The 13506-nt window shown below is 41.9% G+C and overlaps 1 protein-coding gene and 1 pseudogene across 3 annotated transcripts in view; one reads left to right on the top strand and one right to left on the bottom strand.

Moving 5' to 3' along the window:
- The window catches only part of LOC115474606 (serine/threonine-protein kinase PAK 3), a 173698-nt gene that overhangs the window by 73823 nt on the left and 86369 nt on the right, over positions 1 to 13506 (top strand). For all 3 annotated transcript variants that reach the window (XM_030210139.1, XM_030210138.1, XM_030210140.1), the window contains exons 3-4: positions 148 to 344; positions 10724 to 10824. In XM_030210139.1, the coding sequence (XP_030065999.1) occupies positions 170 to 344; positions 10724 to 10824 (276 nt within the window). In that variant the 5' untranslated portion in view covers positions 148 to 169. The remainder of the gene's footprint in view (positions 1 to 147; positions 345 to 10723; positions 10825 to 13506) is intronic.
- LOC115475212 lies at positions 12793 to 12903 on the bottom strand (annotated as a pseudogene).

The raw sequence follows: 13506 nt of genomic DNA, 5'->3' as shown, positions 1-13506 counted from the left end.
TCATGCAAAGGTCCCAACCTTTCTTTAACTAGACTAAATACCCTTTCTTTATTTTATCAGGTGAATCTAGACAGCATAAGCTGGGCCCTGCATTAAGAAATAAGAAATGTTGCTTAAGGACACCCTTATGTCATCTCTCCTTTGCAGGAGGTTGTGAGAGCTGCCAAAGATGTCCGATAGTGTGGATATTGAAGAGAAACCTCCAGCCCCTCCACTGAGAATGAACAGCAATAATCGAGATTCTTCGGCACTGAACCATGTCTCCAAACCACTCCCCATGGCCCCAGAAGAGAAGAACAAGAAGGCCAGACTACGCTCCATCTTCCCAGGAGGGGGCGACAAAAGTAAAGTATCAACATCTGTCATTTGAATGTTGGCTCTTTTGTTGCTCCATTGCATTGATTACAGGGTTATTGGCTGTTTTGCCTTCTTTGGTTCTTGAAGGTAGGTCTGCTTTCTGAACAACTAGGCATGGTGTTTGAGCCTTGTACTTGGAGCCAATGGCTGGCAATGGTTTTCAGTTACTGGGTTATGAACTAGCTATATATTCAGTCCCACAACTCATGTACTGAAATTCCCCACTGTCTCTGTATGGTAGATGCAGTGCCGGGCAGACTTCTAAGGTCTGTGCCCTGAAAATGGCAAGGATAAACCAAGATCAAATACACATAAGTAGTATCATATCATACCGTATGCTATGAGTTTATCTTGTTGGGCAGACTGGATGGACCATATGGGTCTTTATATGCCGTTATCTACTATATTACTTTTGTTCTTAGATTAGATTGAAGCTTGCCTAGTGTTTACATTCTCTGATGAGGGAAACCCCTCGTTCTAGCAGAGAAACAGGTTACTAAAGAGCAGGATGTGTAAGGCATGTAATAAAATCATCCCAGAATGAGCAAAAGTAGGTAATAGGACTACACGTACTAGAATCTTGTATTGAGAACTGGACTGGTGGTACTCTTGGGTGGAACCTTAGAGTTGGATGAGTGGAGGTTCCAGCGTCATGAACAGCATAAGTGAGATCATTAGAGGGAGAAAGAGTTTGCTTGCCCAGAGAGAGGAGCCAATGGAATTTGCTTCTCTAGATGGAGTGGTCATTGAGGAGGAGAAGGAACATGTGGAATTTGCATCTCCCGGGAGAATGGTCACCAAGGTAGACACAAAAGAACTTTAGGGGCTTTTTTTTTTTTTTTAAGTCAGACTGTTGTAGCTAAAAGGAGCTGCAGTGGGAAGCAGGTTGAAGTCCTTTATTTGAAGGAATACAGAGTTTAAATGACACTAACAAATATATAGGGCTGCAGTGTGGATACAGGGGTCAGCAAGTCTTCAGTTTAAACTTCTGAAGTTAAGTGGTGCCTACACAGCAAACCAGAACTGTTAGTGTGGGTATCTTGGACTTTATAGGTTGTGCTAAACAGAGCCCGTACAGTGAATCTGAGCTGCAGTGGGGAGCTTATGTTTTAGTGGGATAGTGGAGGAATAGCCAGGGCTTTTTTTTGAGGGGGTACTTGGGGGTACTGACTACCGGCACCTTTTCCATTGTCTGCTAAAATTGACCCATGGAACCCAAGTTTTAATGATAGACCTCAGCTATACACACCAATTCTGTCTTGTCATAGATTCTGTGACTGATTGCAGGGGACCTGGGTATTATGGGGTGGCCTAGCATTTGAGTACTGGCACCTTTTTTGCTAGAAAAAACACACTGGGAATAGCATAGTGGTTAGTGAAGTGGACTTTGATCCTGGGGAACTGGGTTCAATTCCCACTGCAGCTCCTTGTGACTCTGGGCCAGGTACAAAATAAGTACCTGCATATAATATGCAAACCACTTTGATTGTAAACACAGAAAGGCAGTATATATCCTTCAAAAAGGTGGTAAATAAATCCAAATAAATAAATATCAAGTCCCTTTCCCTTTCCTTATGTTGTTAGATGCATTGGTATAGTTTGATTTTTGTTCTGCTTGGCTTATAAAACTTCTATCAAAAAGTCAATCAAAGCAGTTTTAGTGGTATAGCTGTTATCTAGCTAAATGTATCCATTTCAGTGAATTGCACAAGTAGCTTATCTGTTTAAAGTTAGGACTGCTGTTAGGAGTATACTGAGCATTTCCTCTTATAGGCTGGCTGAATAAAAAGCTTAAAGATAAATGAATAACATTCATTTATACAGTGGCAGGGTTTTTCAGTATTGACCTCTAGATGTATAGGAGAAGTTTGATTAGCTTAAGTGGAATAAGTCTAGGCTAGTTACCACTAATGCATGAGAGGGAAGCCCATATCTGTTCCATCAAAACTAACAATTTAGTGGAATTTTGACTCTGAGGGTGGGGCGACTGCATAAGTTCTTTAAAAATAAATGGACTATTTGTGGTTTTCTGGGGTGGCATTACTTGACCATCTAACTTTATATGTCTAAATAGTGATATTCAGCCCCTAAATATATAAATTAGATATCCAAGTGGCTCAAACAGATGTTTCAAGTTACTTAACTTGAAGCTTGAAACATCTGAACAAATTTAGATGTTTTAAATTAAATAAAAATACAATAAATGTGGATATCCAGCAGCACTACCTAAACAGAATACATTGTTGAATATGCATATGATTTGAAAATGTCCAAGTAATGGGGCAATGCAGTACAGTAATCTTGCAGGATCCCAAGAACTGTGCAAAATAAGCCATACCCCCTCCCCCCCCCCCAAAAAAAAAGTAATGGCTCTTATTTGCAAAAGATTTGAATCTGCTCTTGAACAAGTAAGCAAGAAAGACTTCAGGGCATTGGGGAAGGCTAGATTTAAAGGAGTCTTCCCCCATCTCACTCGCCTTCTTAAGGAAATCACTGAATCAGAACAGAAAGATCAGTTCCAAGCTGACTTATCTGCAGGGCCGGTCGCATAGGGCCCCGCGCTCCTAGGGGCCCCACATCTTTGGCATGTGTGTCCTCCTGTCTCGGAACACCTCCCTGCTCCGTACCTTAATGTGCATCCAACATTTCAGTAAAAAGCATCAGGCAGCAGCAGTAATTTCCATATCCCGTCAGTTGCTGAGCCCAGAGCCTCCTCGCTGCTGCTGCTGTCTGTTGCTGTCTAATGAAATGTGGTGGATGCACATCAAGGTATGGGATAAGGTGGGGTTCCGAGAGCTCTAAACCTCCTATTAAACTCTTATAAATTATGGCTTATGGTGGCGTGCACAGGAGGGGGGGGTGCAGGTGGGTGGCGGGTATGTGGCCCCACTGAACTGGTCTGCACAGGGCCCCGCAATTTGCTAAAACTGACCCTGCTTATCTGTCATGACCTGTAGCCACTTAATAAGCACAGACAATCTTGAAAAGAACAAAGAAGCATTTGACATAATGGCTTCCTGGCTTTTTCTAGAAGGTCATTGATGCAGATTGTTATATTACAATGCCTAGGACTTCAGGAGTAGAGACATCTATCTTGTGATCTCTATAACCTCTAGAACTCTTATTCTCTAGATTCTGGTTTGATGCAATTAAAAAAACAACATCAACAAATTCTGATCTTGCAGAAGGGTTTTACAGAAGTACTGTTGGTGAGAGAATATTTAAATTAACCAAATCAATTATAAATACTTTTAGGGAATTACAAGTTTACGCTCAGACTAGATATAGCTCCGAATAGGGCATTTAAGGCAGTATTTTGTTCTACTTCAGAGTGCCCGAAATGTCATCAGTCTGCACATTTAGGTCACATGTTTTGTCTATGCCCTGGGATTCTCATTTGTTTTGGTCCAGCATTTTTCAGCAGTGGGGATGCTGGTTATTGCTTTCTTCACAGCTTTTGTTTTTCAGTTGGCATGCCTGGTTCCCGCAGGCTTGACAGGTTTTTCTTAAACAAGCAGTCTCGATGGGTAAACAAACTATCTTGCACTGGCATGAACCAACTGTGCCTACTGCCTACCTATACAGCCTGGAGGAGTCGGATAATCTCTTTATTGTCCATGGAAAGACAAGGCATCTGAGACTTGACTTCATCAAGGGGGAAAGCCTTTCAGCATATCTGGGCCACTTTGCAGCCAGCGGCTTGAAGCAGGATTCTTAATTGATGTTCATTTTGCTGGTCTTAGTTCCAGCTGCAGTTGGTGGGGGTGGGAGGAAGATGGTGATGGGGAAAAATATTGTATTCTGTCTTTCTATGGTTTGATTTTGTTCATTTGTTGTTCTTTTTGATTGTTTGGCTGTTATTCTGCTTCAACAAACAAGATTTAAACATAAATACTTTTAGGGGTAGTCTTATAGAAAGCTGCAAATAGTATCAAGCAACTAGTGTTTGTTGCAAAACTAAATTCCCATCTTCCCCGTATACCTCCCCCCAAAACCCCCTTTTCCCGTCCTCACATCCTCCCCCCCACCCAATTTCACATAGCTGTCTGTATTTACAACTGTTGTAGCAAGAAAAAATAAATAATTAAAAAACAAACAAACAAGGCAGCTTGTGTTAAAGTAACATAAGCTCAACAGATTTCCGTCTGCTCTGAAAAAGGCGTAAACGTGTGTGTGCACTCCGTGGGGCCTTTCCTGCAGCCCAGATTTATAACGGCACTTTTTTAAGGCTTTTTTTTAATATGCAGGTTGTGCACTAATGTTCCCATTGGTACAAGGTACCTGCAAAAAAATTAACATAGGAGCACTTACTGGCTCCTATTTAGAATTCGCTGAGTTCTCCCATGCTAACTCTGCGTTATCCAGTTAGTGCACATTAATCATAATGGACTAGCTGGATAATGTGGGAACACCCACTCTCTGCCCATGACACCTCCCTCCAAAAAATATTTTCAAAAAATAGATAACATGCTGGCTAACGGGCACAAACAGGCAAACTACCACAGAAAGCTTCTCACGCAGTGTTAAGGGCTTAACACTCTTTAGTAAAACTACTACTACTTTTCATTTCTTTATCGCTACTAGACATATGCAGCACTGTACACTAAACATGTAAGAGACGGTCCCTGGTTGACAGAGCTTACAATGCAATCAAGATGGACGAAAGGGACAAATAAGAGATTAGGGAATTAATTATGATGGGAATGATAACACAAAAATGGATACTGAACTAGTGAATAACAGTTAAAATGCAGGAGAGAGAGGGATTGATTATTAATCTTTCTTTGCCCATTAATTTCAACCGCAGGGATAACCTGCGGTTTTAGAAAGCAAAAAGCCACTGGCAATGGGACTGAATCTGTGATGTGCTGTTCTCATTTAGGGCACAAAATTTGTATTGGTGATAACAGTACAGGTTCCATTACACTCAAAGAAAAAAGAAGTAGTAAAATTGCAATATAACCATTGTATACTGAAATTTACAGGTCACCTTTTTATATATTTATCATATAATAGACTATATATTCCTTCCCAACCAAATCCCTTCCCCATTTTACAGTAATAATAGTCTTCTTTCAATAAACTGGCTATAAATTTGCTGATAGAAATCTTTCAAAGTATAATTTAAACAAGTGATTATCTTTACTTTCTCTTGGAGAAGCAGTGAAACGGAGGTACTCTGTTGAGCAAACCAAGGCTAACGTCACATTAACAAAGCTGAGTGACTATGGTGTCCTTATGAAAATTATTTATGACTTCTGAAAGTTTTGAAAAAGAATTGCACAAGAAATAATTTAAAAAGTTGAAAAAATAATAAAAAATCAATAAGCTTTACACATAGGAGGTTTTTAGGCTGATGAGGAAGCCCACCCGGAAAATTGCAAAAGTAAAAACAGCCGAGCATCTGAAGCCTTTTCCTCCTAGAGAAAGTAAAACAGCAAGAAAGTAAAGATAATCACTTGTTTAAATTATAGTTGACAGTAATAATAGTGCCATGTGGACCAACTACAAATTCTTAGCGTGTAGAACTTGCAGAAATAAAATCTTAGTCAAAGTCTGACAGTAAAACAAGCATCAATATCAGTCTGTACTAAACCACCCCCTACAATCCTCCCCCCCCCCCACAAACACATACACAATCCTGAAACCACCAAGCTTCACAGCTCACATAAGATCTTTGTTCTTATAATTCTGTGTGAATTGTATTTGTTACATTTGTACCCCGCGCTTTCCCACTCACGGCAGGCTCAATGCGGCTTACATGGGGCAATGGAGGGTTAAGTGACTTGCCCAGAGTCAGAAGGAGCTGCCTGTGCCTGAAGTGGGAATCGAACTCAGTTCCTCAGTTGCCCAGGACCAAAGTCCACCACCCTAACCACTAGGCCACTCCTCCACTTAGCTCAACCCCCTTCCCCATGTCCCCTTCACCCCCTCCCTACCCAGTTAACTATAAACCAGGCTTCTCCAAGTTCAGTCCTTAAGGGCTGCAAACATGCCAGGTTTTCAGGATGAGACAGACTTATTTCCCATTTTATCCATTGTATGCAGATCCGTGTAGATGTAGAACTGAGTGTCCATTGACCGAATTAGCTCAGCTAGAGGTTTGAGGTAGGTATTGAATAGAATAGGTGTCAGTATTGATCCTTGTGATATCCCGCAGGTCAGTGCCCAAGGTGGTGATGAGTTGCTGCCAAACATTATGGCTTGTTGCCAAGCAAGTACTGTTCCATTAATATCTGATTCTGTCAGTCGTACTAGCGTGGTATCTTGATCCACAGTGTCAAAAGCTGCTGAGAAATCTACTACTACTACTATTTAACATTTCTAAAGCGCTACCAGGGTTGCGCAGCGCTGTACAATTAACAAAGAAGGACAGTCCCTGCTCAAAGGAGCTTACAATCTAAAGGACAAAAAGTGCAGTCAATCAAGATTGAGGCAGTCTAGATTTCCTGGATAGAGGTACAATGGTTAGGTGCCGAAAGCGACATTGAAGAGGTGGGCTTTGAGCAAGGATTTGAAGATGGGTAGGGAGGGGGCTTGGCGTATGGGCTCAGGGAGTTTATTCCAAGCATAGGGTGAGGCGAGGCAGAAAGGGCGGAGTCTGGATTTGGCGGTGGTGGAGAAGGGTACTGAGAGGAGGGATTTGTCCTGTGAGCGGAGGTTACGGGTAGGAGCGTAAGGGGAGATGAGGTAATGAGGGGCTGCAGATTGAGTGCATTTATAGGTTAGTAGGAGAAGCTTGAACTGTATGCGGTACCTGATCGGAAGCCAGTGAAGTGACTTGAGGAGAGGGGTGATATGAGCATATCGGTCTAGGCGGAAGATAAGACGCGCAGCAGAGTTCTGAACGGATTGAAGGGGGGATAGATGGTTAAGTGGGAGGCCACTGAGGAGTAGGTTGCAGTAGTCAAGGCGAGAGGTAATGAGAGAGTGGATGAGAGTTCGGGTGGTGTGCTCAGAGAGGAGAGGGCGAATTTTGCTGATGTTAAAGAGAAAGAAGCGACAGGTCTTGGCTGTCTGCTGGATATGGGCAGAGAAGGAGAGGGAGGAGTCGAAGATGACTCCAAGGATGCGGGCAGATGAGACGGGGAGGATGAGGGTGTTATCGACTGAAATAGAGAGTGGAGGGAGAGGAGAAGTGGGTTTGGGTGGAAAGACAATGAGCTCGGTCTTGGCCATGTTCAGTTTCAGGTGGCAGTTGGACATCCAGGCAGCAATGTCCGATAAGCAGGCCGATACTTTGGCCTGGGTTTCCGCAGTGATGTCTGGTGTAAAGAGATAAAGCTGGGTGTCGTCAGCATAAAGATGATATTGGAAACCATGAGATGAGATCAGAGAGCCCAGGGAAGAGGTGTAGATTGAAAAAAGAAGGGGTCCAAGGACAGATCCCTGAGGAACTCCAACGGAGAGCAGGATGGGGGTGGAAGAAGATCCATGAGAATGTACTCTGAAGGTACGGTGGGAGAGATAAGAGGAGAACCAGGAGAGGACAGAGCCCTGGAACCCAAATGAGGATAGTGTAGCAAGAAGTAAATTATGATTGACAGTGTCTAGCAGTACTAACACCGAGGTGAATCCCCTGTCTCGATGTTTGTGAAGATCATCTAGTAGGGATACGAGGACCATTTCTGTTCCATAACCGGGTCTGAATCCAGATTGATATATGTTTCCAACATTGTTTCTTTGTAACAGAAATGTAATGTTGCTGTGCTCTGTAATATCTAATAATTAGTTTGTCTTTGCAAGTTTTTGTTTTAGATTTTTTAGCTGTTTACTGTAAACCGCATTGAACCCTGAAACGGGGAGTTTAGCGGTCAATAAGAATTATTTTGATAGATACTAATAACTTAGTATCTTGTTCAGTACCCATTTTTGTGTTATTCCCATCATAATTAATTAATAACTTGTAAATGACTAGCTGATCTGCAAGGCCTCGTTCTGTGAGTCTGACGTCCGTACAGGACGTCAGAAACAGAAGGAAGCCTTGCGCAGGAAGAAGAGGACCTCGGTTGGCGGGGGTTGAGGTCCCCTGCCAGCAAAGGCAGGCGGCGGGTTGGCAGCGGGAGGGGGGTCGAGAGGGTCATCAGCAGGGGGGCTGCAAAGTTGGTGGTGGCGGGGGGGGGGGGCTAAAATGTGCCCCCTCACCTTGGGCTCTAGACCCCCCTCCCACCGAAGTCTGGCTACGCCCCTGTTTGGCACTTACATTTAGGTATCAATTTATGGAATTGCAGTTTATAGAATTCCATACCCTCTGTTGCCTCAGGTCCAAAAACTTAGCCTGTGAGCCCACTAATGACAGGGAAAATATTTACAGTACCTGAAAAAAAGTGTGAGCAAAATGAGCTTTATTATTATTATCTGCAAGTCTCTGGTACTATTGGATTCTTTTTTTTAGAGGAGAAAGATTATTTGATAATTTCACTGCTATAGAATTTTTTTTAAATAATAAATAACTGGAGAAATAGCACAAAGCTAGATATGAACATATGGTGGGAAACAGCTGCAACAGAAAGACATCAGAGATTAGCCAACTGCATAAGATATGGCAGCCTTCCAATATGCCTCCATTGTGATGTTCTCTGTCTTCTGTAAATTTGATATTTTGGTACTGGTCATGTTTTGTATTCTAAAAGATTCTCTGTGTAAAGACATTTGTTATTGAGCACTTCCAATAAATGCACAAAAACAGTAGATCACCATTCAAAACATATAAAACCTATAAAAAAAAGAAACCAAGTCATGAAATGGTGGGTGTTCTTTTGCAAACTTTGCATTCTTCCTACCATTCCCCCCCCAGTCCATACTAGGTGTACCTGTGCAGTACAAAATCAACCATTCAAAAATCTACTGCATGCTGTTGGAGTGAGAGTGTTCCAAATGAATGATAAAAGATTATAATATTGGGTGTTTCAATTATCCTAATATTGACTAGATAAATGTTACATCAGGGAGTGCTAGGGAGGTAAAATTTCTAGATGTAATAAATGACTGCCTCTTGGAGCAACTGGTCCAGGAACCAATGGAAAGGGGAGCTATTTTGGATCTAATCCTTAATGGAATGCAGGCATAGTACAAGAGTTAACAGTGTTGTGCCTGCTGGGAGATGGTGATTATAACATGATCAAGTTTGAGCTGATATCTGGAGTGAAGTCACTAAGGAAATCTACTGTAGCAGCTTTTAATTTTCAAAAGGGCGACTATGACAAAATGAGGACTGTGGTTAAAAAGAAGCTGAAAAAATTGATCGCAAAGGTTAGGACTCTAAATCAGGCATGGACATAGTTTAAACATATCATCATGACAGCCCAGATGTATCCCACATATTAACAAGAGGTGGAAAAAGAGCAAATGAAAGGATCCAAATGAAGAAAATGAAGCAATATAAGCACTGTCAAGCCAGATGCAAAGCATTGATAAAGAAGGGTAAAAACGAATATGAAGAAAAACTTGACGCTGAGATGAAAACTCATAGTAACACTTTTTTTCAGGTATATCAGAAGCAAGAAGCCTACATGGGAATCTGTGGGACCGTTAGATCAGGAAAGAGCACTCAGGGAGGACTGAATTAATTCTTTGCTTCGGTCTTTATAGAAGAAGATGTAAGAAATCTACCTGTACCGGAAATGGTTTTCAGGGGTGACGATGTGGAGAAACTGAAAGAAATCCTCAGTGAACTTGGAAGATGTACTGAGCCAAATTTACAAATTAAAGGGTGATTAATTACCTGGACCAGATGGTATACACCAGGGTATTGAAAGAACTCAAACATGGAATTGCTGATCAGTAACCTATCGTTGAAATCGTCTGTAGTACCTCAAGACTGGAGGATGACTGATTTTTTTTTTTTTAAGGGTTCCAGGGGTGATCCAGGAAATTTTAGACTGTTAAGCCTGACTGTTTCGTTCAATTCGTTCCACGCAGTCACTGAAATCAAAGGGCACTGAATATTGGCATAGCCAGTTAACTTTTTATCTGCCAAAATAAAACCAGATAGTCAACACCAGTTGCCAGATGTGGCCCGGCATTGAATATCCAGGTTTTATGGCACTGGCGGACTGCAAACATGCTGCCCACCAGCGGATGAATATCTGGCCCAAATTGTATACTGTGTATGTGTAACAAGGTCAGTGAGTTAATGACTTGCAGCTGCTCTAACTGCCCTTCCCCCAGAATCTTCTACTCTAGTGGACCACCTAGTTTGCCTGCTGGTTAAGCCAGCCTTGGCTGTGCTCATAACTTGCATTGTGTGGTAGAGAAGAAAGTGTTGTCATAAATGCAAAAGTGTTTGAGTTTGACCAGAAAATGTACATAAAAAGTGAACTGAAGAAACTACAGAAATAAAATCTGATTAACCTTTTGTCTTTAGCCAACAAGAAGAAAGAGAAAGAGCGTCCGGAGATCTCTCTTCCTTCAGACTTCGAACATACAATTCACGTGGGCTTTGATGCCATCACTGGTGAATTCACGGTAAGAAGCCTTCTCTGACTTATAACTCCGGAGTCTTTTTCAGAAGCTAGATTCAGTCTGATAAGCAGGTAGTTTGTGGAGCAACGCAAGGGCTGACCCTGTGGCTCGTTTGGTGGTGCTGTGCGAAGGAATCTGGGTTTAGTTCCTGGCTTAGGTCTTCTTGTTCCCCAGTTCAGACAGGGATAGAGGGTGTTGTGGTAGCAACATTCATAGACCCTGAAGGGGAGGCAGTCTCAGATATTGTGCAGTGGTCATACCTAGTACTTCAAACTGCTCCAGCCTCACACAGGTGGAAGTGTTGGGATATTTCACAGCCACCTAACTAATGTGTTTTTGTTGTATTTTTAAGCTACCACTGAAAGGACATGGTGCAAACCTACTGTTTCATCTATCCTATGATAAGGATTTATAGATTTGGGTTTTTTTTTTGTTATTTATTTAGATTGTTGAACCTGTTTTTTTTTTTTTATAAAGAAGGGAGGGCCAGCTCTCTGATGGCGTCTTTCTTTCTGCACTTCATGAGTGAAGGTCAGGGTGGGCTCACAACATATAAAACAAAAATAGAAAGCAGTATACAAATTCAAGAACACTAACAATCGAATCACACCGTTATGAATTGTGTGTGTTTCTGTTTTGTCTAAATTTGTGTATTATAACATTTTATATAGTATTTTGTTTTATGAGATGTATTTAAGTGATATTAATCTATTTTTGTAAGTCGCCTTAGCAGTTCTTTGGGAGGCATCAAATAAATGTGGGCAGCTAAAAGAGCTGCGGTATAAAAATAGCATAATTTAGGGTCCCCGATTATTCAGTGCTATTTAACTGGCCAAGAAACCATAACATTTAGCTGGCTAACTGCTGATATTCAGCAGGAGATAGTTATGTTCGCTGAATATTCACAGTTAATGCATAGCTGCTAACAGACTATATCTTGTGATATAGCCGTTTTAACGCCGATATTCAGCACTGGGTTTAGCAGTTAAATAGGACCGCATAAATATCAGTCCTATCTTTAATCACTAGGAACTTAATCAGTTAGCGCTGAATATCGGCTTAACTAGTTAAGGTCTGGCAGCCAAAAATGAAACCAGAAATTCAGTGCTGATCACCGGATACGGCATGGCATAATCGTGTTGCTGGCTGAACATCGGCCCCTTAGAGAGTACCAAGAATAAGGCCTAGTTAAAAATAGGTGATCTCTAATACCATGTGGACTTTGTACACCATTTCCTGTGCAGTACATCAAATAACTAATTCTTCGTGCTTGCTTGGATTTCTAGCTCAGCTGGATCCAGGGCTGGAATCTGATTTGCAAGTACTTCGGTACTTTTTTTTTTTCAACTTGACATCTCCAACAGATTCATTTAGCCCAATCAGTCGTTAGCCAGCAGCCATGCGCTAGTGCTCCCTGTACCATAGGCACACTAGGTGTCACCATTGCATGATGGCTGAGACTCCTTCCCTCCAGGATCTATGAATGTTGGAACCACAGCACCCTGTATCATTGTGTGACCTGGTGAACTGAAGACCCAAGCCAAAAATTGAATGCAGATTCCATTGCACACCACCACCACTGAGCCAAAGGGTCAGCCCTTGCATTGCTACATTTAAAGAAAAATGTCCTGACTGGTTGTAGATTGCTTTTTCTTTAAAAAAAAGGTATCTGTCCTCTGCATCAGAAAGCCGTCTGAAGCGTCTGAAGAGAAGGGGCTCTAACCTTGTCATTAACGTATATATGAGACCAGCAGGTGCAGTGATAGTGCACCTTTTAATTTGATACTTTTTAGGTTTTTCTCCTTTTGGGTATTGTGTCCCTGGGGCAGGATTTCTTGAGTTCAAAGTCCATCCTTAAAACAACTTTATAGAAGCATAAATAATTTGCACATTGTTCCTATATAGTTTACCTACATCACCTCTATGGGTATGTTAGAGTTCAACAAACTTGGCTCTGGAGGCAGAGTACAGGGACAGTGCGCACACATTAACCTTGACACACTGTTTCTGCATTTTCTGTTTCCTCTTTTCTGATAAGAACAGATACTACACTTGATCTTAGCCAAAAGGCCGAGAAGTGATCTGTTTCCTCTTTTCTTATCTGTGCAATTGGATGGTGTATGCATCACAGGACATGGCTCATAATCGGTGAAGATTTCATAGATTATCAAATAGTTCCTGGTACCTGGGCATTTTACCATTTTGTCAATCAGAGACTGGGGTGGGGGGAGGGAGATGGAGGGAGGTTGGAGGGAAACATAAAATGGCAAATGTCATGGTAAATGTATTTCTTTTCAGGATTGTCTGGATCAGGCCAAAGTGAACTTTTACCCCCAGATATTCAACTGGCGGCAGGCAGTGCGGTTAGCTGCCAGCACCAACCCCGGATTTTCAGTGTCGGGCTGTATCCGGCGACCAGCATTGACTATTCTGTTTCAATGTTGTCCGTGGCAACTCAACTGGTTAAGCCGATATTTAGCGTTAACTAGTTAAGTGCTTAGAAATTAAAGATAGGCTGCATAAATGGCAGGCCTATCTGAATCGCTAAACATAGTCTGTTAGCGCTGAATATTCACACTTAACCAGCTAAGGGGTCATTTTACTAAGGTGAGCTGAAAAATGGCCTGTGGTAGTGTAGGTGTGTGTGTTGGACGCGTGCAGATCCATTTTTCAGTGCATCTGTAA

This window comes from Microcaecilia unicolor, chromosome 7, assembly GCF_901765095.1.
Source record: "Microcaecilia unicolor chromosome 7, aMicUni1.1, whole genome shotgun sequence".
NCBI classification, from domain to species: Eukaryota; Metazoa; Chordata; class Amphibia; order Gymnophiona; family Siphonopidae; genus Microcaecilia; species Microcaecilia unicolor.
The sequence above is the reverse complement of the archived record's forward strand: the minus strand, read 5'-3'. Positions and strand labels throughout refer to the sequence as shown.